The sequence below is a fragment of the Sebastes fasciatus genome, chromosome 14, assembly GCF_043250625.1.
Source record: "Sebastes fasciatus isolate fSebFas1 chromosome 14, fSebFas1.pri, whole genome shotgun sequence".
In the NCBI taxonomy this organism is placed as follows: Eukaryota; Metazoa; Chordata; class Actinopteri; order Perciformes; family Sebastidae; genus Sebastes; species Sebastes fasciatus.
The window spans coordinates 8517524-8543468 of record NC_133808.1 but is presented as its reverse complement, the minus strand read 5'-3'; the positions used below and the strand labels follow the sequence as shown (position 1 = coordinate 8543468).

Here is a 25945-nt window from a genome sequence, read left to right as displayed (position 1 = left end):
AAAAAACCTAAGGAATTCATTGGTACCAACCATGTCATGCTATAGCTCGTCGCGAAGGAGGCTAAATAACACTCCAAACTTGCGCTAATTTTTGGCAAGGAAAAACTGGCATGGCCATTTTCAAAGGGGTCGGTTGAACTCTGACCTCAAGGTATGTGAATGAAAATGAGTTCTATGGGTACCCACGAGTCTTCCCTTTACAGACATGCTCACTTCATTATAATAATAAAGTTTGGGGCAAGTCATAGTCAAGTCAGCACACTGACACACTGACAGCTGTTGTTGCCTGTTGGGCTGCAGTTTGCCATGTTATGATATGAGCATATTTTTTATGCTAAATGCAGTACCTGTGAGGGTTTCTGGACAATATTTGTTATTGTTTTGTGTTGTTAATTGATTTCCAATAATAAATATATATAAATTATAAATTAAATAATTTTCATTATAATTTATTTCAAATATATGCTATATTTACGGAAGTGCCTTTGAGAAATTACTGTAAATATGAAGTATTCATTAGTGAAGCTTCAATGTTTTGAATGTAAATTTTTAAATGATTGTTGTTGCTGGGGAAGAAACGATTAGGCTTATCCTGGGAGGAATGGTGTAGCTTTTTAGCTATAACTAACATAATGACATAGTTTCTAGTTAAATAAAAACAAATAAACTGAAAAGAATAGGGGAGATATCAGTCCATTTTATTTAGATTGTCTATCTAAAGATGTTTAGACATTATAACTCGTTGAGAAATTGCGAGAAACAGAGCCGCATCGCCCCCTGCAGCATATTTGCCACAACAATAAGTTCAGTAATAATTTATTCCACGTACGAAATGTTAGAGGATTTATATCTTTCCATCTAATTGGTATAAGTCTTCTAGCAGTAAGAGTAGAGAAAGATGTGAGGGGGTTGAAAGGGGTGAAAATGCAGCATTCAATCTATGTCATTGTAGGAGCCAAAATGTGTATTTAGCCTGTGTTGTTTATTATTATTTGTCTAGGCTGCACACATTCTTTTTTGTTACTGTCATTTCCAGTAATTGGCACGTGTGTGTGGTTTTCACTTTATTTATCTGCTCAGTTGGACGGCTGGTTTTGGACAAAGAGGACTAGGCTCTGATTTTTTCTGTTGGCCGTCACCTACTTTAGTTATTTCAGTTATTGCTTGAAATTCTTTTCATTTAATAAACAGCATAAACACATCTGGACGTATGGATTTCTTTGAACGAGTCACAGTTAAGACTTAGCCTCTAGCGGCTTTTGATTCATAGTACTCACTACAGTCATATTAACTACCTAATGATGACATGTCAGAAATCAATTAGCTTAGAGCAATTTCAGATAGATATGTGAAAGGGTAGCTGTTTGAATTAAAGAACACAGTGATCATGGTGAAGAATATGAAAGAGTAACTTAACACCAGGCTAAAAATCTGTGTTTACTATCCTCTCTGGCTGCAAGTTTCAGGTTTGCTGAAGATTTGCTGGGTGCGGTCACTGGTCTGCTTGTAGAAACATTACAGTTCCTCAAAACCAAATGACCCCTTTATACACTATATAGCAGCCACAACTAGCAACATGATGCACACTGACATACTGTAGTGTCATGATGAGTGGAAGCAGGCTGTGTTTTTTGTGTGACCTTATAAACACTGAAACTTATAACAGTCATATCAGCATGCATAGGCAGATAGACCCACAAATTTGAAGGTGCTTGTGTAGGCTGACCAGTGTAGATACAACCTTTACCTCTCGATGAAATAATCCACGAAAGGTTATCAGATGTATTCATCATCCGAGCAGATCCAATGTGTGTAACACTCCTTCTTCCTAATAGGCAAACACCATTAGTCTCTCTCAGAAAGTGGTGCACACAAGCAAAGGTTAAGAGGAATTTATGCTAATGTGAGCTCTGCTAATGCACTCAACACACCCACAAAGAATGAAAATGATTTTTTTTCTTCTTTTCACCTAAAATTCAACACTTTTTTTGACCTTCAAGAACGACCACTGCATGCTGCTTGCACATTTTTTACACCGTATGTTTGCTTTATAATAATTTCACGTCTTTGACATTCTGAAGGTACAGCAGGTCATACACAAGATGTCAATATTTGAGCGTCAGTGTTTTGGGGCAAGAGAGATGTTTCGTCTGCCCTCAGTGCCAATATGAAGGTCTTTTGCTGGCATTTCTCCCAATTCCTTGAAATATTTGACAGGGGATTTACTCTGCATTGTCACTGTGTTGTGGAAAGTAGTGGAGTGGATCTAAGTTCTGCTTTCTGAAAAGCAAATGTCCTCTGAAATGGTTATCGACATCAAGGCTGGGTTAAAAAGTCCAAGGTTCGGTTCGTGCCAGTTGGCTTTTGGTGATCAATGATCGATTGCAAATTTGGTAGGGGATCTGCACCACTAAAGCATGATATCTACTACTACTGCATTAGATCAAGATCAAGAAGACCTTTATTATCATTATGCAGGCATAGCAAAATTGCAGTTTCGTCAACCTCAAATGGTGCATAAAAGACTTCACACATGCTAACAAGGAATAAATAAGGTACAAGTGAGATAAAAGATTACTAATAAATATCAGCGATAAAAAGTGCAGAATTTTCAGAATCAGCAGAATTAGATTGAAGTTATGGTGAATCTAGACGACCAGTTCTCATTCCCAGGGTGTCAGACACTGACGCTTTGTCTCACTCCTCAGCGTCTGATACCGATATATAAGGCACCCTTCAGCGTCTGTATGAGATGCACCGGGCTTTCAACTAACTCCAATGTTAACCCATTAGGGGGAGGTAGCAGGTCAACAGTAGATGTCACATAGACGTGGTGTATATCATCTGAAAGCTGGGAACCTGAAGATCAATTTCAAATGCAGCTCAGCACTGTGTGTCAAGTTGGTCTTGTCATAAATCCGAAATAAACATGCTAGTATGACATAGTTGGTACTGGATCCTTATGTTTTCTAGTTTCATATGATATTTGTATATTCACTCTAGCTCTAAAGCTGAACCTACTATGACCTTTGAAATACAGTAAAGTCGGTCGGGGTTGCCTGCGGTCCTGCGGGTCTCAAAGGGTTAAACAGTACAAGACATTTATGTACACTTATACACCATAAACTCCATATCAGAGCCATTATATCGGAGCACAGCGGGGAACAAAATCCCCTCAGAACATGTATTTCTGTTTGAGAAGTGTAGCTGTGCTAACTTAATGATGGGGCCTGCTTCTCATAACAATACAGCTGCAATAGCAGCGCTGAGCGGTGCCCGTAGGCCAACTTGGACCGACTTACTTCTCAAAGTGGGATTGATCACCCTTGTCTACAAAATGGAGCACACAGATCGATTTGTGCCTTTATTATAATACAAGCGGTCAAGTTTTTCAACACTGCTATATTCTACCCCACTGCTGTTTACTGTGATCTCATCTCTACAACTGTACAGATGAAAGGAATGCGGGACACTGAGTGATATTGGATGAATGGTGTTAATCTCTCCGGTAGAGTTTCAGAGGCTTTATGTTGATATATACAGTTTACCCCGGCCACATTTCCAGGAATTAAGGATTAGATAGACCACCACAACTGAGAAAGATTATCAGTTTTATTTCATTTGGTTTGTTTATCAGTTATGAGGTTTTGGAATTTGTTATATAGGCTGAAGTGCAATCAGTAACATGGAGCTGATTTCAAACAGCAATTTGCTTCAGGTCTGAGAAGAATGCTTAAAGAGGATCAGGAGGAGTGTCCCTGGAGGAATGGGAGCTTCCACTGAGAGCAGTAGTTAGTATGACTGGGATGTGATGCACTGTTTTCTTCATCATTGTTTAAGCAGAGTTTTGAATCAGTGTAATTGTACAAAACTGTGTATCAAACCCATGTAACATAATAATTCCAAGCCGGTTTTGTGTTGTGCTCATACTGGAAAAGTGCCAAAATAAAGACACTCAAAACAATTTGTATGCAGGCTAAAACAGCCCTGATTTGTGAGTGTGCTGTTGATTTTCTCACAATCCAACGCACAAAGGAAAATTGTAGATGGCGGTGTAACAGCTCCTAAAACACCTTTAGAAAACAAAAAATAAATAATAAATAACTAATCAGTAAATCAGGGGGGGAAAAAAAGAACTGTCAGTGAGTGGCGCTTTGGATGCCTTTGCACAGTGCACATATTGCATAATTCGCTGTTGGTATAACAACAATAAGTTTGATGCATTATGCAATTCAATTTGTATTGTATGTATGTAGTATGATAGGCCACATGGTACTGTGATGATAGTGTGTCTCAGTGGGGGCAGCGGAAACAAGTTGTGAAAACAACATTAAGTTGATATGGTGAATAATCTGTTATTAAGACATCCAGCAGTGATGGAGCAACATTACCATTCATTTGGAGTCTTGTCTTTGGCCACCTGATGAATGGAAGTCCAGTATTTGATTGATTGGAAGTATGAAGTAGCATAAAAATACTGGAATACTCAAGTCAATTACAAATACCTCAAAATTGACACTTAAAGTGGCAGTAGGCAGAATGATTTTTGCATCATTTTTTTTTTTTTTTTATAAAAAATAACTTTTTAATCATATTTTCCTACTTCACTGCTCATTTCCAGGTTCATACTTGCATTTTGTGTTTCTACTAGAACATGTTGACATGCTTTAATGTTAAAAAAAACAATATTTTTCTCATCATGTCTCTTCTGAATATACCTGTGTTCACCCTCTGTCTGAGACGCTCTGTTTTAGTGCCTGTGTCTTTAAGAAAAAGCCAAGTCTGGTCTGATTGGCTTGTGAGAAAAATATGGAGCACCTTTGCAAAGGTAGTTCTCAAGCTGTGGGTGGTATATTCTAATGAGCCTGCATGTGACATAGGAAGGGGAGCAACATCTGATTGTTGATGTGCACACTGAAAAAGTGAGTTTTTCATGGTATGTCCTCTTTAAGTACAGTACATGAGCAAACGTAGCTACTTATAATCTTTCCACCACTGGTGTGTTGTCGTGTATGGCAACAGTCAGAGCGCGTGAGCAGTTATTTCACCTCACAATCCCCTAATAAGCTTCGTGATTCAGAGTCAAAAGTCAAATGCAGATAGAAGAAGATATTGATCCCTGTCTGGCAGAGACATTAAAAAGATATGAGACTTCTGTTTTGTTGACAAATGCGGCTTCAACAGCATCATGAAGTTGAGTCTCTGACTGCTCTTCTATTAAGCCCGCCGGTAGGTTTGATATAGCGTCGGGTTCACATGTGTCATTTGCACTGCTAAGTACTCCAAAGGCCGATGCAATTGCATCTTTGGCCCGCGCGTATTTAACAACCCACGGCGAGCTGTGGTGAATCTCTTTTTTATTGACCGTTTAAGCTCCTCTGCTTAAGGCCAAGTAAAAAAGCTCCTGTACAACAGAAAAACAACAGCTAGAAAGCAGCCGTCTGACTGAGATCTGGTGTTTAGTTCATGGTTAAAAAAGCAGAGGTGGCGTGGTGTGTCTGTGCGCCTACGCAAGAGATGAGACTGCATGTGGGCTTTTCAGCCCCATGGACAGCTCCTAGTGCCCGGCTCCAGGCTCGGGGTCTGGGCATGATGCGGGCCTTGAGCACCATGGACAGCTCCTGCTGCCCGGGTCCCGGCTCCAGGCTCCAGGCTCCAGACTCAATACTAGGGGACTGGGCAGGATGCAGGCTTTCAGCACCGTGGACAGCTCCTAGTGCTGCCCGGCTCCAGACTCCAGACTCCAGACTAGGAGTCTGGGCAGGATGCGGGGATTTCAGCAGATTAACAAAGCTGTCAAACCGTGTCAGGAAAAACAGTCTGCAAGGACATGATCTACAGGCAAACAGTTCATACTGCACTCATCAAGCAAACGCTATACCCCCACCCTCCCGGGAAACCATCACAAGACCACTTCAACAACCCTCCTCCTCCTCCATCCTCCTCTTCCTCCTCATCCTCCTCTTCCTCTCTGTGCTATATCCCCCCCCTCCTCCAAAAACACCAGCATCACTGAGACAGGGGGAGAGAAAGAGAGCCAACAGCACTTCCTCACCCAGACGTGCCAGAGAAGTGGCAGTGGTGGTGGTGGTAACATGTGAGGACGAATCATTCGGCTCTCTCGGTTCGGTAACGAGCGTGTCCGAAACTCTCCTCCCTTTTTCCCGCCGCCGCCGCCGCCGGGGCTGATGTGAACGCACGGGCTGCGTTGGGTTTCTCGTCAGACGCTCGTTGCAAGACCTCAGCAGATGTATACTCAATCGTGACGGATCCGTCCCCCCTTTTGCTCCCACACTCCTGTTTAAGATTCCGCAGTTGACAAGACGGACGGCGCTTTTTTGCCCGCCGCCGCATCCTTCTCCTTTCTTCTGACTTTTTTTTTTTTTTTTTTTCACGGAAATCTGGCCGTTTTTCTTTTAAGGATTCAAACCAAGTTTAATCATACGAGGAGTTTACAATGACAGCTACCAAGGAGCAGCCGAACCAGAGGCAGAATCAGCAGCCGCAGGATGAGGTGGGCATGTTGGCTTTTTCTTTGGACTCGGTTTTTGCAGGTTTATTCCACTTTATCCATGTAGCCTATACATTGGCCTATTAAACTCTATAGCCTGCTCTGCAAGGTCAGTCCATCTATCAACATGTAGCTTCATCTGATTTGCTCAAAACGGGCAGCTGACAGGCAGTTCTGTGCCACATGCATGGAGTGGAAAAAATTAGTTGCTCGGCTGTTTTGTCTTCAGCAGCATCAGTTTTATGTACACACGATGAGGATGGATGTTGGCTGGTAGTGAGAGAGAGAAAGAGGCTGATTCAAGTTGGGGATGCACGTGCCCGATATTGAGACAATCGAGCCCTCGTCAGCTGTGCGTGGAGCTCATTGTCAGCTGTCACAGAAGACTGAGGTACAGAAATGCTGAACGCCGTGGGCACACGCACAGTCAGTGGAGAGGGAGGAAGAGGGTGAGGAAGACTGCGCATGGAGGGCGCATTGTAATTCAGCCGCTGCCTCCCCGTCAGCTGCCCACGACACCTTGAAAGAGAACAGTCGTGGAAAAATCACTTTGAAAGAAGGGGAAGAAAAGGCACTATATGCGCACTATTTTCTCTCCCAGATGCCCTCACCGTGACTTCCTGATCTGGGCACCTTCAAACGCTCCCATTAGACTACAGGGGTTAAATGTTCCTGTTGTATAGGCACCTTTACACAGGTGGCAATGCTTTTTTTAAGGATTTAAAGCTTCAGTAGACAGAATGTTTTTTGGCATCATTGGACAAAAAATTCCATAATAACCTTTCAGCATATTGTAATTCAAGTGTTCTGAGAGAAAACTAGACTTCTGCACCTCCTCTGTTTTCAGGCTTTAAAACATCTAGCCTGTGACGGAAGACTTTGGCCAATCACAGGTCATTTCAGAGAGAGAGAGCGTTCCTATTGGCTGTGTTCTGGCTAGCTGGCGGTGCTTGGTATTTCCTCAACAGATCTCAAATGTAGTAGTCATTACATTAACAGAATATTGATTCATATTTGATCAGTACAGCCTAGATTGACAGTTTGATCGGATTTCGCGAGTGATTGACAGCTGGCTCTCATAGACAGAAGCTGGACGGCAGACTCCAGATCAGCTCTGATTAGTTTTTTTCCTCCGGTCTGTGAAATCTTGCAGATGCAATTATGAGCATCGGAGGACACAGAGGCACATGCTTTTTTCAGATTACCTGTCTCATGTACTACTGTCAGGATATAGTGACCATTATATAAAAATAACTTGTTTTAATCATAATTCTTCCAATTCTACCTACTGCAGCTTTAAAGGGGGAGTGAAATATGAGTCTTTACCAGAGCTGGTGTGTGCAAATTGACAATCATGTGCTTGTGTTTTACGCCAAACCGCTGAGCCTCTATCACCATCACCATCAATTATTGATATACCTTCTCCAAATATTCTCAGTGTTACTGCAACCAGTCAATGCGCGTTTCTATTAGACCTATAACTAATTCTATGAGTGCTGCAAATGTCCCGTCTTTCACTGCGGGGCTCCCTCTGAGAGAGTGCCAAATATATTCTGGGTGTTCTTAATTGAATTCAGCCCTGTAGTCCTATTATTCGAAGAAATCAAAACCTCGGCCTCATAATTGAGTTTCTGTGCCTGGAATATTAGAAGGCCTCATGAGATGTGGTTGAAATAGGATAGCTCACAGCTTTCACTACTCTCTAGCTCAGTGGATACTACTCAGTGGCCCTCGGGCCGTTTAAAAGTCATGTTGTTGATTTTATGTGTGAGCAGTGTTCACTGACTTAATTAGTGATGGTACTGTATATGTTAGCAGCTGTGAGGAGCTGTTAATGGAGCCTGCTTTTGTTGCAGACCTCATCAGTGTTTCGATACTTTTGTGAATGCTCTTTTTTTTCTCGTGTTTAAACGGATTCAATAATCTAATGTTGAGTGCAAAACAGCTGTAGGACAAATCAAGAAGACATTGCTTTAGAAAATGTTGCCCTTTAGAGTTTTGGTACATTTCTTTTAAAGAGCCAATTACTAAAATCATGAACATTTTAATTTAAAGGTGCAGTGTGTAGGATTTGGCGGCATCTAGCGGTGAGGTTGAATATATTGTGTGCCAAGCGTGTTGGAGAACTACGGTGGCCAACGTCAAAAGTCAATACTCTACACTATTGCAGATATGTCTGATTCTAATTTAAACAAATCGTTAGCTAACGCTAGCTTCCTGGGCCACTTGATGTGTCCGCGGTGGAGGAGGAGCGGCTGTCCCGGTAGACTACCAGAACTCTTCACTTCAAAATGTAACGTTACGGCATACCGGAGTGAACAACAGCAATTTAGAGACGTAATGAAGTCTTGCATCATTTTTAAGTTTTAAGGCATAGTCGCTAAATATATATAAATATTTCCTTAGAGTGTGGGTCGATCACCCTCTTGTTGATCAGTTCATTTTTATTGATCTGTGGAGCATGACAGCTCGCCATGACCACCCACTGCTTTGCTAGCGCTGAGTGACTAGCATAGGGTGAGCATATTTTCAAACCCCCAAACCGGGACCCTTAAGCGTAACCTACCACACGTTCACGCATGCGCTTATGCACACACCGTAGGCTCATTAGGATTGGGGACAATTATTTCAGCGCTCAGCATATTAGCACATTAGCACACAGACAAATCAGTGTTGGATTCAGACGTGTGGTGCATTGTTTATTTTTTTTATTCAAAACATGATAAAAGTCTATTTAAGCGCTGAATAAAGTATTAAACAGTAGCCTAACAATTTTTATTATTTCAACTGTGGTGAAAACCGGGACAATTTTTGTAGTGAATGTTGAAAACCGAGACATTTTAGTGTTTTACAGATATTTGTCTGAACTTGGGACACCCAGCTTGAAACCGGGACAATCCCGGACAAACAGGGACATCTGGTCACCGTAAACTAGAATGCCTTTGCCCACCAGGCCTGTATCCATAATCTCCTTCTGTTTTTAGCAAAAGCATGTGATCCCCTCGGAATATTAAACATATTCAATCGAACTTTTCTGTGGTTGGAGAAGTTTACTGCACAACAACTCCTTGTCATCTCTGCTTTAGAGCTAAACATGGCGTGCTCTCTGCCCCCTAGTTGCGCACTTCTCTGTCATGACGTTGCACAGAAACCCGTCTATGTAGATATCAACGGCTCATTCTAAGGTAACGAAAACACAACCATTCCTGCCAATAGATCCTCCAAAATGCTGCACACTGGTCCTTTAAGGAGTCAATTACAAAAATGATGAAAATGTAAATATTTAAAGATGACAGAGTCAGGTGATTGAGGTATTTGTGACTAAAAATGGCCGCACACAAACTGTACGTACTCTAAAAGCCTCAGTAAATGTTTAATCAGTCTATGTTGGGCAGTCCTTTGAAGTCATTGCGTAAGTTTTGTGCAGCAGGCGTGCTTCACGTTTGCAAGCACCGGGGGTGAGAGTAGTGCCTTCGCAGAGCCAAAGCTATTACTGTCCCAGGCAGTGTCAACCCACAGTCTGTATACATAGCCTCTTTGGCAGGCTCTTAACAGGGTTACTGTTCATCAAAGTTGCATGCCGATGCTGAGGGCATTACAGAAGAGGAAAACACTGAGGGATCTTTAAATAATAGGTGGAGGAGAAAACTAAGCACTGAGCTGTTTTAGTTTCTGCATGGTGGAGGAATAGTAATTCTCTTTTTCTAGTGTGCATTCTTAAGCTACAGTTAAGTCCACTGTTGTTGCAAGCCTTTTTTTGTATGTTTGTAGCAAGAAAATGTGAATATCTTGTCAAACAAATAACATTGATGGAGCTGGAAGGCACAGATCCATAACTCTGCAGCTTCAAGATTTCTAGTATTTTTGTCTAGTTATAGAAACTACAATGGCCAACTTAATCTTTGTTTTGCACAATGGATTATTGTTTTCAGTCTTTCAACATTCATATGGCATGTGAGCCTTGCATTGAGATGGAATAGAAAAAATTAAAACCAATTCTTTAAAAAAAAAAAAAAATAGTCCACCTCAACATCAAAGCAAGAAACAATGAAAATATGCAAAATTCTAATTTGTGAAAAGAAATGTCTGGTTGACAATTAACCCTTACAGTCCCAGGCCAAAGACTGTGTATTTGTGCTCCTTGCATTTATCTGACTCTCAACATCCCTTATTACAGGAGCTTCAAATATGGATATAGCAATTTTCTTTTTTAGGATAACTAGGGCTATTTGAAAATTAAGAAATGTTTCATGTTTGCTCTCAAGATTTATGATTATATACATAATTATGTAGAATTTCAGCCCGGTCACCAAATGGCAATGTAGTGACGTAGAATAAAAAGTGAGAAAGACAGCTTACGGTGGATGAGTCCAACAAACACAGACTTTCAACCAGGAGGCCGGTGTTCGTGTCCCAAAGTGTTGTTGAGTTATTTTGAAGATATGTTAGTAACGTTTGTGACGTGTTTTCCGTACTTATGTTACGTTGCTTACATACTTAGTTTATGTATTATTTTAAGCCCAACCATGATGTTTTTCCTAAACCTAACTAAGTGGTTTTGTTGCCTAAACCTAACCACGACTTTTTCACGGTAACGACGTGGCGTTAAATGACACACAAACAGCCATTTTAACTGGGAGCACTATGGTCTTACAACAGCCTCATAACCTTGGTGACAAGAGGCCAGAACTCTAACAATTGTTTGCAGGTGTTGGGCAGTGCTACTGCATATGTGGAAAAGTTGCATGAAGACCACACTGTTGGCGGTTGAGTTGCATTGTTGGTATTGTAGGTGCCAGGTTTTGACAAGGAAGAAGAATGCAAGGAATAAAATATTTCTGGTTCTGCTGCATTAGGGGTGTCACGATTCTCCAAATCCACAATTTAATTTGACCTTCAATTTTAAGGTCGTGATTCGATTTGATTTTCGATTTAAACATGTCATTCTTAGACTATGGAGTCTTGATTCGTAAAGATCGACAGATCAACAGATCATCGGTTTTATGCCTTGACAACCAAAAATTCAAAATACATTCTTTAAAAAGAAAACTGAACTCCCTTTTTATTTAGAAAGTGTTTCAAAAATTAGACTACAACAGTCTACAATATAAAAAGCTTGATCTTATCAATGTCAGTATCTGTGTGAACCACCTCAGTACATCATCATTACAAAAACACAACAGAAATCTTTCTGCAGTGCATTACATTTGTGTTGTAATATACAAAAATACGGTTCTGTTGTCATTTATTGTCACACTTGTTTCTCTCCTCTCTTCTTTTCCTCTCTCCTCTGATCGCTGTGCGTCACCCAAGGGTGTCACTGAGGGTGGAGGTGGGGCTTGTGTGTGCAGAGCTGAGAGATGGCACTCAGCAGAGCAGTCCTGTTGCTACTATCAGCTGCTCTGATTCAACAATGTTGAGCTGAAAAAACGTGCATGTAGGCTGAAATTCAACTGTGGTGTTGTTCTGTCGGGAGACTTAATGTTAAACCAAAAAAATGTTAAACCAAAAAAAGCTATGATGAGTAAGGAAACTAACTAACTAACCAACTCAAGTCCGCTAGCTGCCAGGCTAATTCCTGCAGTGTAAAATGACATAGACATTCAGGAAGTGCAGGGACGGTCCACATTTCCTATCATGTCAGCCTAGTCCCGAGTGCTGGACTGAATAGTTGAAGTTCGCTTTTTTATGTCCCAAAATGTTACTTTTGTTAGTGTTTGTAATGTAATGTGTCTGTTCAGAACATGGTGGCTTATGTTGGTTATTGTGATTTTTGTGCTGGTTTATAGTTTTAACCACGAGGGAGTGGCTATTACATTTCTTGAGTGTAGCTGTATTTGGCCTCAGACACACACTAATATGTGTAGGCGTAGAGGGATACAATAATCAATGATCTTGCTTATGATTTTGATTGCTTTCTGATATAAAACCAAAATGGTGAAAACCCCTATGCTGCATTGATGGCTTGGATTGCCTTAACAACATGTTGGAAGGGGTTTACAATTTAGCACAGCAGCTGAGAAGGCCCAGAGCAACGGCTGGGACATGAGGCCAAACTATTCTATCACCATGTAGGTCATTTCATATCTCCATATTAATACTGTATATATCACGATATAGCAGGTTTTCTGGTAATTCAATAAATAGTTTATATGAAATAACCAGCATATTGTTTTATACTCCTTTGTGTATTTTATACTTGAAAAAAAGTACAAAGCAGTACAAAAGTACTGAGTATTTTCTCATTTAATTAAGAAGTTAACAGTTTAAAGGGAAATTATAGAGAAAACAAATGAATACGTATTTCCAGCTATACACTGATTATGTTTACATGCAAGCACACAAATACAGAGTAGTCAGATTAAGACAATATTTTGATTTAACTACTCCGGGGTATTCCCATCTGCAGAATTCTTATGTATTCTGATTTTTCTGAGATATTTGAGTTAGTATGTGCTCGTTATTATCACTTTAGACAACATAGTCGTGTATGATGATATCTCAATATATGATATCATCACGATATGATTCCAATGAAAGACAATAAATCCTCATATTGAATTATTGCCAAGCCCTAACCAGAAGTATTGATATGTCGGCTCATGAACAGATACATCGATTGGCAAATGAATGACTCAAATGCTTGCAATTCATTAGGACTAATAGCATCAGTGGTTAGAGCTGTCGGCTCACAGAACCCAAGATTCTGGGTTTGAATTCATCGGTTGGAGCCTATGTGTGTTCACATGTTCTGCTGGGTTGTCAGTTTTCCTCCCACAGTCCAAAGATGAGCCAGGTTGGAAAGTCTAAATTTCCTGTCTAAATGATTTTCTCTCTATATGTGTCAGCCCTGTGATAGGACTTTAAATAAGTCCTATATAGCAACTATTGCACATATTTATGGCTTTTGCACATATTTATGGAAGGTTTATCCCTTTTCTCATTTATTGTGTTTTTTTTGTCCTGATATTTCAGTGTTTTTTTATCTTTATATTGTTCTTGTGGCCTTCTTTTTTCTGGGTCCTGATCCCAGTAAGCCTTTAAGTACTCTTTGTCATGTTTTTGGTATGTCTGTCTCTTGTCTGTGCTCTACCTTATTGTCAATACAGATGTCATCCTCTATTTTTGCTGCAAAACAAAACTACCTACGGGTACAAATAAAGTCACCTGAACCTGAGACTGGCGACCTGTCCAGGTGCACAAGTTAAAGTGATTACAGAAAATGAATGGATGATTTTTTTTTTTTATAGTAAACCCTGATAGTGATAAAAAGCCTTATAAACAGGTGTAGAAATATTGCTGCTGTAACACCAAAGCCCAGACTTATTCACCAATTCATCCTGGATGTGAACTTTCCCTGTTTCTCTTGATATACCTAAAGAGAGTACATACATAAGGCACCTCTGAGCGCTGGAGTACTCTTGGCAGTGAAACTATACAGTGTGGCCAATCCCTCTTTAGTTTCACTGAAAGAAAAACCCGAGAACAAACTGACTCGTTTGACATTGGCTGGTCTCAAGCTGTGTCGCTGCCTCCTGTAACCGCAGACATAATACAAGCTGAGTGAGAGGCTGACCTCTCTGCGTGACCCCGTGGCCGGCCCAGGCTCAATGCAGTCAGTGGGGTGGATAGACTTACCACCTGGTCAGACAGAGTGTCCTCCTGCGCTTTGTTAATGGAGCTGTTGTTGTCTGTGCTTAGGACAAAAGCCAAGTGTTAGGAGAAATGGATGCCTACCTTATTGTGAGTAAGAGGAGCGCTTTCACACGCTGTGATCCTCTGGCCCGGGAAACTGTAATTCACACTAATGGAGAAAACGTCTAGGACACTGCTGCTGCTGCTTCACAGTGGCCTCAGAGAGAGAAAGGGATGAGCAAAGGAAGGAGGGGGAAGAACAGGGGAGAATCAAGTAAGAGAAAGAAATACAGAGTAGAAAAGGTAAAGAGAAGAACGGTGGGGAAGGGAGGAAGCTATAAAAAAAAAGGATCAAAAACAAAGGAACAGGAGGAAGAGGATGATGGTGAGGACAAAAAGAGGTGTTAAGGTGAAGATGTGTTTGAATCATACCATGCGTTTCGAATGTTATCGGCCCATTAAATGGCCATTATCAGGTGTTATCACTACCATTGTAATCCTTCAGATGGGGCAAGATGGGCCAACTCCACCTACCAGTATGTCGTGAAACAGTTGCGTTTTTAATAGGGCTGTCAAAGTTAACGCGATAATAACGCATCAACGCAAATTCGTTTTAACACCACTAATTTCTTTAACGTATTAACGCAATTTGCGATTTTTAGGTTTACAGGCTCAGTTTTAAAGCTAGAGTGAAGAAACTGGCATCAAATGAAACTAAAAAATGGAGGAATCCATTGGCAAATCCTATCATGACCATTTTCAAAGGGGTCCCTTGACCTCTGACCTCAAGATATGTGAATGAAAATGGGTTCTATGGGTACACACGAGTCTCCCCTTTACAGACATGCCCACTTTATGATAATCACATGCAGTTTGGGGCAAGTCATAGTCAAGTCAGCACACTGACACACTGACAGCTGTTACTGCCTGTTGGGCTTGAGTTTGCCATGTTATGATTTGAGCACATTTTTTATGCAGAATGCAATAACTGTGAGGGTTTCTGGACAACATTTGTCATTGTTTTGTGTTGTTAAAGTAGGCATCAAAATTCCATAGTAACCTTTCAGCATATTATAATTCAAGTTTTCTGGTAGAAAACTGGACTTCTGCACCTCCTCGTTGCTCTGTTTTCAGGCTTTAAAAAATATATCCTGTGACGAGAGACTTTGACCAATCACAGGTCATTTCAGAGAGAGAGCGTTCTTATTGAGTGTTATTGGCTGTTCTCCGGCTGGTGGGCGGTGCTTGGTATTTCTTGGTACTTCTATTCCTCCCACTGCAGCTTTAATTGATTTCCACTAATAAATATATACATCCATATATTTGCCCTCTCCCATGTTGATAAGAGTATTAAATACTTGACAAATCTCCCTTTAAGGGAAATTTTTAAAGTACAGATACAAATATGGGATTCATTTGTGATTAATCATGATTTACTATGGACAGTCATGCGATTATTTACAATTAAATATTTTAATCGATTGACTGCCCCTAATTTTTAAACACAAGGTTAACGTTGTGAATCAAAACAAAAGTACTTGGTCAGGTTCAAGAAAAGATTATGGTTTGGGTTAAAATAAGTACATTTGTTACATAACTTAACTCAGGTTTTTAGTCATTAGTGGCATTAAAACAAATTTGCACCAACGTGTTATTATCATGTTGACAGCCCTACTAGTTACATTAAACAACACAAAAAAATCATTCGTAGTACTCCTTTTCTACCACTGAAAAATCCAGAATTTATGAATATGCTAATATTCTCCTACTCCACTGAACAAAAAAATCCACTCTCAGGGGTGAATTCACACAGAGTGGATTGATAGCACCATGAATTGTGCATCACTTGCAACCGCCATCTGCTCCATCTCTACGTCCGATTTACAAAAGATATTGCCCGAATGATATCACAGCGCAAACATACCCATAACGTTTTTCAGCTGAGTGCAATTGTCCCTTTCTTGCATCTGATTGCAATTATCATTCATTCATTCATTCATTATCCGTAACCACTTATCCCGTTCGGGGTCGCGTGGGGGCTGGAGCCGATCCCAGCCGACACTGGGCGAAAGCGGGGCACACCCGGTACAGGTTGCCTGACTATCACAGGGCTGACACATAGAGACAGACAACCATTCACGCTCACATTCACACTCTCATTCATACCTACGGGCAATTTAGAGTCAACAGTTAACCTAACCTGCATGTCTTTGGACTTTGGGAGGAAACCGGGTGAACCTGGAGAGAACCCACGCTGACACGGGGAGAACATGCATCTCCACAAAGAAGGGCCCCAAGCCGGATTCGAAACTGCGCCCCTCTTGCTGTGAGGCAACAGTGCCAACCGTGCAGCCCTGATTGCAATTATCCATGTGGAAAATTATAAATGTGCTTGAGGCCAATGTGGTGGTTGGAATGAGAGTCATTCTGAGCCAGAGGTCTTGTCAGGAGGGGCTGGCCAGAGTGCTGCTTCCATCCAAACCTCCTGAAGGCAATTAAGAGAAGGGGAAAGGAAACAAATGTAAGCCCAGGTAGAGGGGAGAGATACTGTGTTTGTTTAGTTAATTACCTCATTTTTCATTCATTTTTTTTCGTTGTTTTTTTTCCTCATGTAGCCAATTTTCAAAAATGACATGTAGGGGAGCTTGATTCATTTATTTTTCATGACACAACTGCCATTGCATTCTGTCACTGCGATGCAGTGACGGCATCCCAAAATAGATGAGATTGAGCGGACACCCCTCAATGAGCTTCAGTTACCACCAACTCTCTGAAGATAGTAAAAACTTCACTGTAACTATGTGTGGCTATTAGCGCTCATCTTTGTGAATTGGACTGTTTTTGCAATGAGGCTCATTTGCATAGAAAGGGGTTCAATTTTGTGCCAAATGTCTGTATATTACCTCATTTAAATACGTGCAAATAGCACAGAGCACCGAGAGGGGTCCATTTTCTTAAAACTTAAACTTAAAAAACTTCAATTTTTTAATTAAAAAACACCCTTTCCGGGTGTATTTGTGCAGGTTTAGTGGCCATAAATCTGCACACTGCTTTTGTGAATTCCCCCCTCAGTATGTCTGCACTGCAGGCTTCAAGTTAACAAATCACACTTGCTCAAAGGAGCAGTTTGTAGGATCTGGCGGTATCCAGCAGTGAGGTTGCAGATTGCAACCAACTGAAGCTTCTCCCATGTGCCAAGTGTGTAGCAAAACTATGGTGCTCTATCTAGAGCCAGGGCGTAGAGTGTGTGTGTTCGTGGGAAATGAGTGGTGAAGCAAGAGAGAGAGAGCGGCGACGGGAGTGAGCAACATTATCGACTTCGGCTCAAGAAGGAAAAGTTAGGTTTAGGTTTGGTTTGTACGTTCTGGGCTACTGTAGAAACATGGCAGCCGGCTCCGTGAAGAGGAGCCACTCCCTATGTAGATATAAACAGCTCATTCTAAGCTAACGAAAACATGATTATTATTTTCAGGTGATTATACACTAAAGAAAACATACTTATTAATATTATACTCCATTTCTGCCAATAAATCCCCGAAATGTTACATACCAGTCCTTTAAGTTTCACATTAAACCATGATTGGCTTCCAAGTTAGTTGTGATGTCACAAATCGTACGCACGTGTGTTAAACTGAGGTTTCACGTGAGCACACAGAATCTTTCCTCCTTCAGCAGATGAATGTGAAAACAGCCTTCTAGTGTCAAGCTCTGCACAGTGAAGGTCAACCATCACCAAGTGAGGCACAGAGAAGTAACAATAAACAAAACATATTTTTGAGTGGAGGGGAGGCTTTAATATGCAGTAATTTCCATGTGTATTAAGGGAAAATGTTGGCATTTGATGTATAAAAACTAAGGCTGTCAAAATTTGTTTTAACACCACTAATTTCTTTAATGCATTAACGCAACATGTGATTTTTTTTAGATTGTAGTGGGCTCAGTTTTAAAGCTAGAGTGAAGAGACTGGTATCACATGAAACTACAAAACCCAAGGAATCCTTTGGTACCAACCATGCATAAAATACTAGCTTGTCAGGTTAAATAACGCTCCAAACTTACGCTAAATTCGGGCGAGGAAAAACTGGCTTGGCCATTTTCAAAGGGGTCCCTTGACCTCTGGCCTCAAGATATGTGAATGAAAATGGGTTCTATGGGTACCCACGAGTCCCCCCTTTACAGACATGCCCACTTTATGATAATCACATGCAGTTTGGGGCAAGTTATAGTCAAGTCAGCACACTGACACACTGACAACTGTTGTTGCCTGTTGGGCTGCAGTTTTCCATGTTATGATCTGTGCATATGTTTTATGCTAAATGCAGTACCTGTGAGGGTTTCTGGACAATATTTGTCATCATTTTGTGTTGTTAATTGATTTCCAATAATAAATATATACATACATTTGCATAAAGCAGCATATTTGCCCACTCCCATGTAGTATTAGAGTATTAGAGTTAGAGTATTAAATACTTGATAAATCCCCCTTTAAGGTACATTTTGAACAGATAAAACATGTTCGATTAATTTGCGATTAATCGCGATTAACTATGAACAATCATGCCAATAATCATCATTAAATATTTTAATTTATTGACAGCCCTCATAAAAACATTATCATGTAACCTAATCTGGGGTTTTGCAGAATCCTTCAGTATCACCGAGCTTGTCTGGCAATAGGATTGTGTTTTTCTTGAGAGAAATGAGAGAAATTAACTCGTTGTTGTCTTCCTGTTGAGGACTGTTTTTTTAACAATGTGATGAATATCTGTGCATGTTAAATGGTGATAATAGTCTGTTTTTTTTACTTTCTTTGTATTCAGTTCAACGCCACTTTGCATTAAATTCATTCAGGGAAGGGAAAAAAAGCAAGCAAGGGGAAAAGGCTGCTGTAAATACTGTAGCAGCCGGTTTGAATACAGGGTGTGTCTTTGTGTGAATGTGGAATAAGGTCATCCGAATGAATGTTCAGCCCACATCTGCTCTCACCTCTTTCTGAATACTGAACTAGTTCACACAGAAGTGCATTTAGAAAATATCACAAATGTGCTTTCTCATGATTAAGAGATACAGGAATATCTTACTTACTGGACATAGGAAATTAGTTTTTCTTCCACTGTCTAGATTTATATTTGGATTCACTTCTTTTTGGTTATTTTTACACTTCTTTGTTTTAATCTCAGATTTAATCCAGTGGTTAGAACTCCTCCTGTCTTCTGATTAGGCACTGCTCAAGGACACCTGGCAGACAGTTGTTGAAGCACATTGACTTTTCTGTCCAAACCGCCTTAGCCTGGGTGGTGATTCACGCCTGCGACCTTCGTGTCATAAGCTTCCTGTATCCCGAGGCGAGTGGTGCCCCGAATTAACTGACGCTCACACATGTTCTATCCTCAAAAGGATTAAAAGGCAATTACAAAATTTGAGTCATCAGTTGTGACACACACAGGGACAGACTGCAGTCAAACCTGAGATAGCAGGAATTAGGAAGAAGGAACAGTCAGACCGTGTGTGTGTGTGTGATAACAAGGGATGGCTTGTAAGTGCATGTATACGTGTAGGGAAAACGCATAGGTACCATAATCCACTCAAATGTGATGGGTTCAGGAGTAACCACCATCTTTTGAGGACCACCTTTGAGATTTTGAGTTAAGTAGAGTGCCTGTTCAGTGCCGATTGCTTGGCCTCTGGTATTGCTGCTTGCAGCTTTCTCGAGAATCGCCCATCCAATCAGCTTCACAATCGACAATCGACACCCGCCAAGTGTGAAGTCGATCAGAAGAACGGTTGTCGAGCGAGCTGTTCCCAGCATGCCGTACGGCCAAAGAGTATAGAAGCAAAGAGACATATCTCTGGTGTTTTGTGTGCTGCTGCCATTTTGGACTGAAAACGCTTATTATGTTTTTCATGAAAAGGATATGACGTCATGTTACTCACACTAAACATTAAAAGGTGTCTTCCCTCTACCTCTGAATAGACTCAAATGAAGCAATTGTTTCAGGCATTAAAAAAAGTTGCGAGATATAGGCGAATCAATGTTTTTCCCACCTTTATTACTCTGTGCCTTTAATAGCCAATGACCTCAGTTTTAGCACAATAGTGAATGTTATTTGTAAGAATGTGTGACATACAGCATTGCCTCCAACATATCTACTATTGAAGCCTAAAGGAGCATTCACACTGAACATAAATGGAATTTTTAGGCAGATGTTTTACTGGCGTACGGTAGTCACTTTCAGTCCAAAATGGCGGAAGCGTAGCTCTGCTGCTAGGCGCTGATGTTGCAATGGAACGACAACTGACTTTCACTTCTTGGCAATATACATTCTTTGGTACTGTGGTGTAACAGTTAATAGGGGTTCCCTCTCAAAACACTACAGAGTGTACACATAACACACTGCTAATAAATATGTCCCGTAGATCTCAAGAGCTCGCACTCGACACTGCACTTCCTTGGGCTCTCAGCAATACACCGGTCAAGTGTGAAGTCGATCGGAAGAACGGTTGTCAAAAAAATCGAAGGACAGGCATACAGAGACTCTTTCCATTACAGTTAGATATGGTGTCTGTGTAAATATGTGTGTTTTATCCCTCACTGGCTTCAAACAGTTTTAAAAATTTAACGTTGCTTCAGGCAACTTTCTCCAGCATAAAAACATCAGCTCTTGTTAAGATGCTATAAATTTGCCCTGGCTGCTCAATTGGAATTCTGATGCTGGGTATACGGACCATTCTCGCTTCACACTGAAACCCCATAATTGTCTCCTGAACAACAGCGAGAATCAAAGGAACAATTGCAACAACAAATGTCCAGAGAGACACGCACTCTCTGACGCAACGTCCTCCTTTCTTGTGTATTCTTTGATACAAAGTTTACATAACTTGGAAAACATGAGCTTTGTGTCATTCTTGTTGAGCTTTTCCAACAGTTGCCTCATGATGCAATTTAGTGCCACCAATGCATAACGCTTCCTTGTGCAGATGGGTATTTATCAGTAATATATTTACGTGTATGCCATTGGCACAGTTTCTCTATAACATTAAACTACAGAGATTATTTTTAGTTTATCCCATGAATATTGCTGTAATTAATGATATTGACATGGTAGCCCCTGCCAAGCCTTTACTCACCACTAGTTCATCAGCTTAGCTGGGATGAAGTGCCAGAGTGTTTCTGGCAAACACGTTTTTCTGCACTTCTAGGACTTCTAGTAAGCACTGAGAGCAGGCAGGGATCGATTTCACTCCCCGGGGTAGATAATCAAAGGCTCATCTGAAAGGGCAGTGATATTGATAGCACTCTCCAGATAGACAGACCACCACATTTATCTATTGACACTCCAAGCTATACTGATTATGGATATTTAGAGCAAATTATACAGACCTGTACAGTATGAACTGTAGCGAGAATTCCAGCAGTTATCAGTTGTGCCACTTTGGTCTCACAATATTTTGTGAGAGAATGGCAACTTGGATATTTTTTATTAAGATCAGTTAGATCTGCAACATCACAAAACAAGAAAGACAGGCCACAAGCAGACAAATGATCAGACAGGATTAAACCTAAATAAAGGTTAGCCAAACGTATTTGGTAGAGAATATAATATTACAGATCAATCCATTGTTCAACTTTGATCAACCAGACTTACTTGCCCTGGTTGTGTGCACAGGATATTAGTTTTGTTTAGATTTTAGTGCTAAACCGTTGGCTTGTTTAAAGGCACAATGATGATTTACCTAAAAAACAATGTATAGACGGATACAAAAATAGTCCCTCTCAATCATCACTTCTGACCAGAGTTGCCAAGTCTGCATATTATAAGCGAATTTAGGCTTGTTTTCCTGAAAAGTCATTTACAAATATCGGTAGTTGAGGGTTACGATTTTTTGGAACTTTTTACTAAAGTGTAGTTGCTTTTTTGGACTTGTTCCTTTCTCTCTCCTCTACACCGGTCTAGTTTGTCCTGTTGCAGGATCTGTACACAACCACGATGCCCCTTCCCTTTCCCCTTCCACACATACACACAGATGAATGACAGTCACTCACTGCCGCCATCACCATCAGAGTGTTGTTGTTGTGAGACAAATCTTTGCGGGGTTGATGGAGTTTAGCTAACAATACCAGGTACTAAGTGGGTGAAATATGGCAAAAAGTACAACAAAGACTGTGAAAAAGAGAGTGGACTTAAAAGATTGGATTTTCCCTCAAGTGGGGGACGATTCAAAGGCAGTTTGCTGTTTTTGTAAGTGTGATGTACAAGCACATCATGCCGATCTGATTCAACATGCTTGCACTGAAAAACAGGAAAGAAGACAAGAAACGCAGCACCTTTCTCTTTAATGAGGCTTACCAACATTGGATTCACGGTCTAAATGTAAAGATACAAGCTAAAAATGAAATACAAAACTGAAGTAACAAGAATGTAGAGTTAAAAGCTAAAAACGGATGCAGAAATGACGTGTCAGTATGAACGTTTCACGGTGAAACGTTTGGGCTTGTTTCAATAGACCTGGTTGCTTGTTCCTCTCGTGAGATCTGGCAACACTGCTTCTGACCCACTAGAAGTGGGTACTGGTGTCTGTGTACAGAGCAACGAAAAAAAAATAAGAAAAAAGGCTATAGCGCGGTAAAACACCAAGCGGACAAAGCTTCCCAAACGAGAGTGAATCTGTGGTTGGTTCTCTCACTCACTCACTGGCGAGCACCCTAACCCTCTTGGAGCCGGGGAGGAAGGGCTAACTTTGAATAGTGTGTTTACAAACCTCAACAAAAGCTTCGTTGTTGCAGTGTTGTCTCAGCAATTTTTTTGATGAGTTACAATGCTATTATAATCAACAGAAACGATGTAAAAACAAGGCCCTTCTGCTTTATTACACATGCGATGGAATTAGTTTGTGGATGTTAAGTTGATTAAAACTAATCGGTGCTACAGTGACATTAACCAGAGGCACACATTTCTTACATTAATCACTTCAACACTCGTTGGGGAAATTGTGCCAAATTTACTGATTATGCAGCATTTTGTAAGACCGTGCTGATGTTGTTGAACTCCAGCCCCGAGCTGTTCCACGGGCGCAGTGCTGTGATGGTTTCATGCCAGGATAGAGTCTAGGACCGGGGGCACCTCCTCCAAAATGTTAAGTGGAGAGAGAATGAGCCATGTTACATATTCTGCAGTGTTTATCTGTCATCAGGGTACCAACACGTTCAATAAGTATTGAAATAATTCAATGTAAAAAACAATTTTTCTCTCTTTTCTGTCTCCTGTTAACGTCTCACCTTGAAAATCACATTCTGCCACTGCTGAGGCTGCCAGTTAGTGTCAATACACGGTATAATGAATTCAAACAAGAACTAAGGTCCAAGGCACTCTTCTCTCCCTACCAAAAAGCACATTCATTACACCTGTTTGAACTTCCGAGCACTCCGGACCTTTTCTTTTTTGGCGATACTTTAAAATGAATCCGAAAAGGTTTGCAAAGGCTTATTTCTACAGACCTTAGAAAAGTAAGAAATGTTCTACATTGTATTGTAGAAAGTCAAATGTTGGTTTTGAATAACATTCTTTTTTTCTACCTTTACACATGCCATTCTGCCTGGTGGTGCTGGTGCCGTCTAACAGTGCGTCTTTACACTTCAATTCTTTTTGCCTATTTTTTTCAAGGCACTGCTGTGATTGTGTGTTGGGCTGCAGGCTAGACTTTCTGTAAGCTTAACTGAGAACTTTTTGTTGCCTTAACTTAGCCAGACCTTAACCAAAGGTATGGCAAATCATAAACTGCTGAAGAGGTAAAAACTCAACCCTTATAAAGAACAACTTTATTGCGAGACCAACACGTTTAGACTTGTGTAGACTTATTTCCTTCTCCAAGCACCCTGGAAGTAATTGAAGTCGTGCCAGAAATCCCAACTATCTAAATGATAAACTGCTCACATTAATAATTTTTGCAAAGGTCATATACTGTACATTTTGGAAGGCACTGATAATGTCATCCTGACGATATGGGCACCAGAGGAGGAAATGATCATATGGATCGTTTTGGAAGGCAATGAAGAATGATCTACAGTATGTTGTTGTTTAGTTTATAGGATGCGATTTCAAAATCCTACCCATGTCAGGTCCACTCAGACTTCCCTCGTTAACCAGCCTCCTTCCCTCGCCACCTCTCCATCCCCACTAATACCCTCTCAACTAGCAATTTTATAGCTCAGTGCCCACTGAATCCTCCAATGTCACTCTATAGGTATAAAAAAAAAAAAAACACACAGCGCTACTTTTCAACCTCACACAGAGAGACAATTTCCTGTCCTCACAGACACATTCAGTCATATGTCGGTGAGCTCCTGTTGCTATTGCTGTGCTGATGTCAGGTTCTCCTTTCATTTTTTTTTATTTCTCTAGATAAATGAGATTTGTTTTTGAATTGGGAGGAAATGGCTACAATCTTATCCACAGCTTGGAGTGTAATTTGCCAAGGAATGTAGTCAACTGTGTCTAATTGCGTTCAAATCAGAGATTTGACTGCGGGGGACAGACAAAGGCTTTGGCGCCCACCATGTAAATGATATAATACCACATTTAAATGTGCAGAGCAAATTCAAAGTAAAGGCTGATTAATGGAATTAACTTCGTTGCCCTGTGCGCCTCACATACTGTAGGTGGTATGAGCTGAAACGTATCCACTGTAATGGTCTAATACAGATGAATACATCTCATTAAACCCTCTCCCAGCCTTTCTTTGTCTAATCAAATCAGGCATTGCTCCCTTTTTGTGCATCAGTGACTTCAATGAGGCTAGCATTACAATAAGCAAACCTTTATACAAGAAATTATATTATATTAAAATGTCTTTTAGGCAAAATTAAAACAGTGTAAAAATTGATCAGGAATCTCCGAGCAAATGCCTGTGCCCCATTCTGAATGGATCCTGTATTTAAAGACACTTGTTGATTTTAAAGGATACCAAAAGTCCCCTGTACCTCTGGTACGGCTTAAAATTCTGGATCAGTGGGCAACCTCTGGGTCTGAAAAGTGAAGCCAATGCTGAAGTGCCTTAAACTTGCATTCTCTCTAATAGCCAGCAGGGGGCGACTCCTCTGGTTGCAAAGAGAAGTCTGATTTGTATAGAAGTCTATGAAAAAATGACCCTACTTCTCACTTGATTTATTACCTCAGTAAACATTGTAAACATGAGTTTATGGTCTCAATAGCTAGTTATAAGTCTTCTTCAATACACCATGATGTTCATTTAGTAAATTATGGTCCCATTTAGAGCCAAATAGACCATAAAGCAGGGTATGCTTTAGGGCGGGGCTACCTGCATCCAAAATCGATGATGGAAGTTCTTTTTCATCTCTGAGTTGCATGTGAGTACTGATCTGGCAAGTGCTAGCTGAAAAGGTAACGTTAGCCAGACCTAGCAAAATGTCAGCTATTTGGAAATATTTTATAGTTATGACTGTCAAACTAGATAATAAAATAAAGTTAAATGGCATTCATTCTACATACATGTATGTATTTGTTCATGTTTTACAAAGGGTTTCACTTGAGCCAGGCCATACAACAAATACATCACATCCATATAGGTTATTAGTATACAGCAGTTCAAAAAATAAAAATAGACCTATATATATCTATATATATATTTTAGCGCACTGGTATCAGATCGGTAGCCTACTCGGAAGTTCATGTATCAGAATCAGCTGTGGAAGGAAAAAAAATATATTTCGGAACATATCGGAACATACAGTATAGGCCTATGTGCATATTTTCTTTCACAATCCACTGCTACTGTGATTGA

General features: G+C 40.6%; 1 protein-coding gene across 2 annotated transcripts in view; it reads left to right on the top strand.

The window, feature by feature from the left end:
* The window catches only part of dpp10 (dipeptidyl peptidase like 10), a 226039-nt gene that overhangs the window by 91992 nt on the left and 108102 nt on the right, over positions 1-25945 (top strand). Inside the window, exon 1 of one of the 2 annotated variants that reach the window (XM_074658564.1) lies at positions 5994-6514. The exons of the other annotated variant lie outside the window; for it this stretch is intronic. Within the exon in view, the coding sequence (XP_074514665.1) occupies positions 6458-6514 (57 nt within the window). The 5' untranslated portion in view covers positions 5994-6457. Of the gene's footprint in view, positions 1-5993; positions 6515-25945 lie in introns of those variants that run through there. 2 annotated transcript variants of the gene reach the window in all.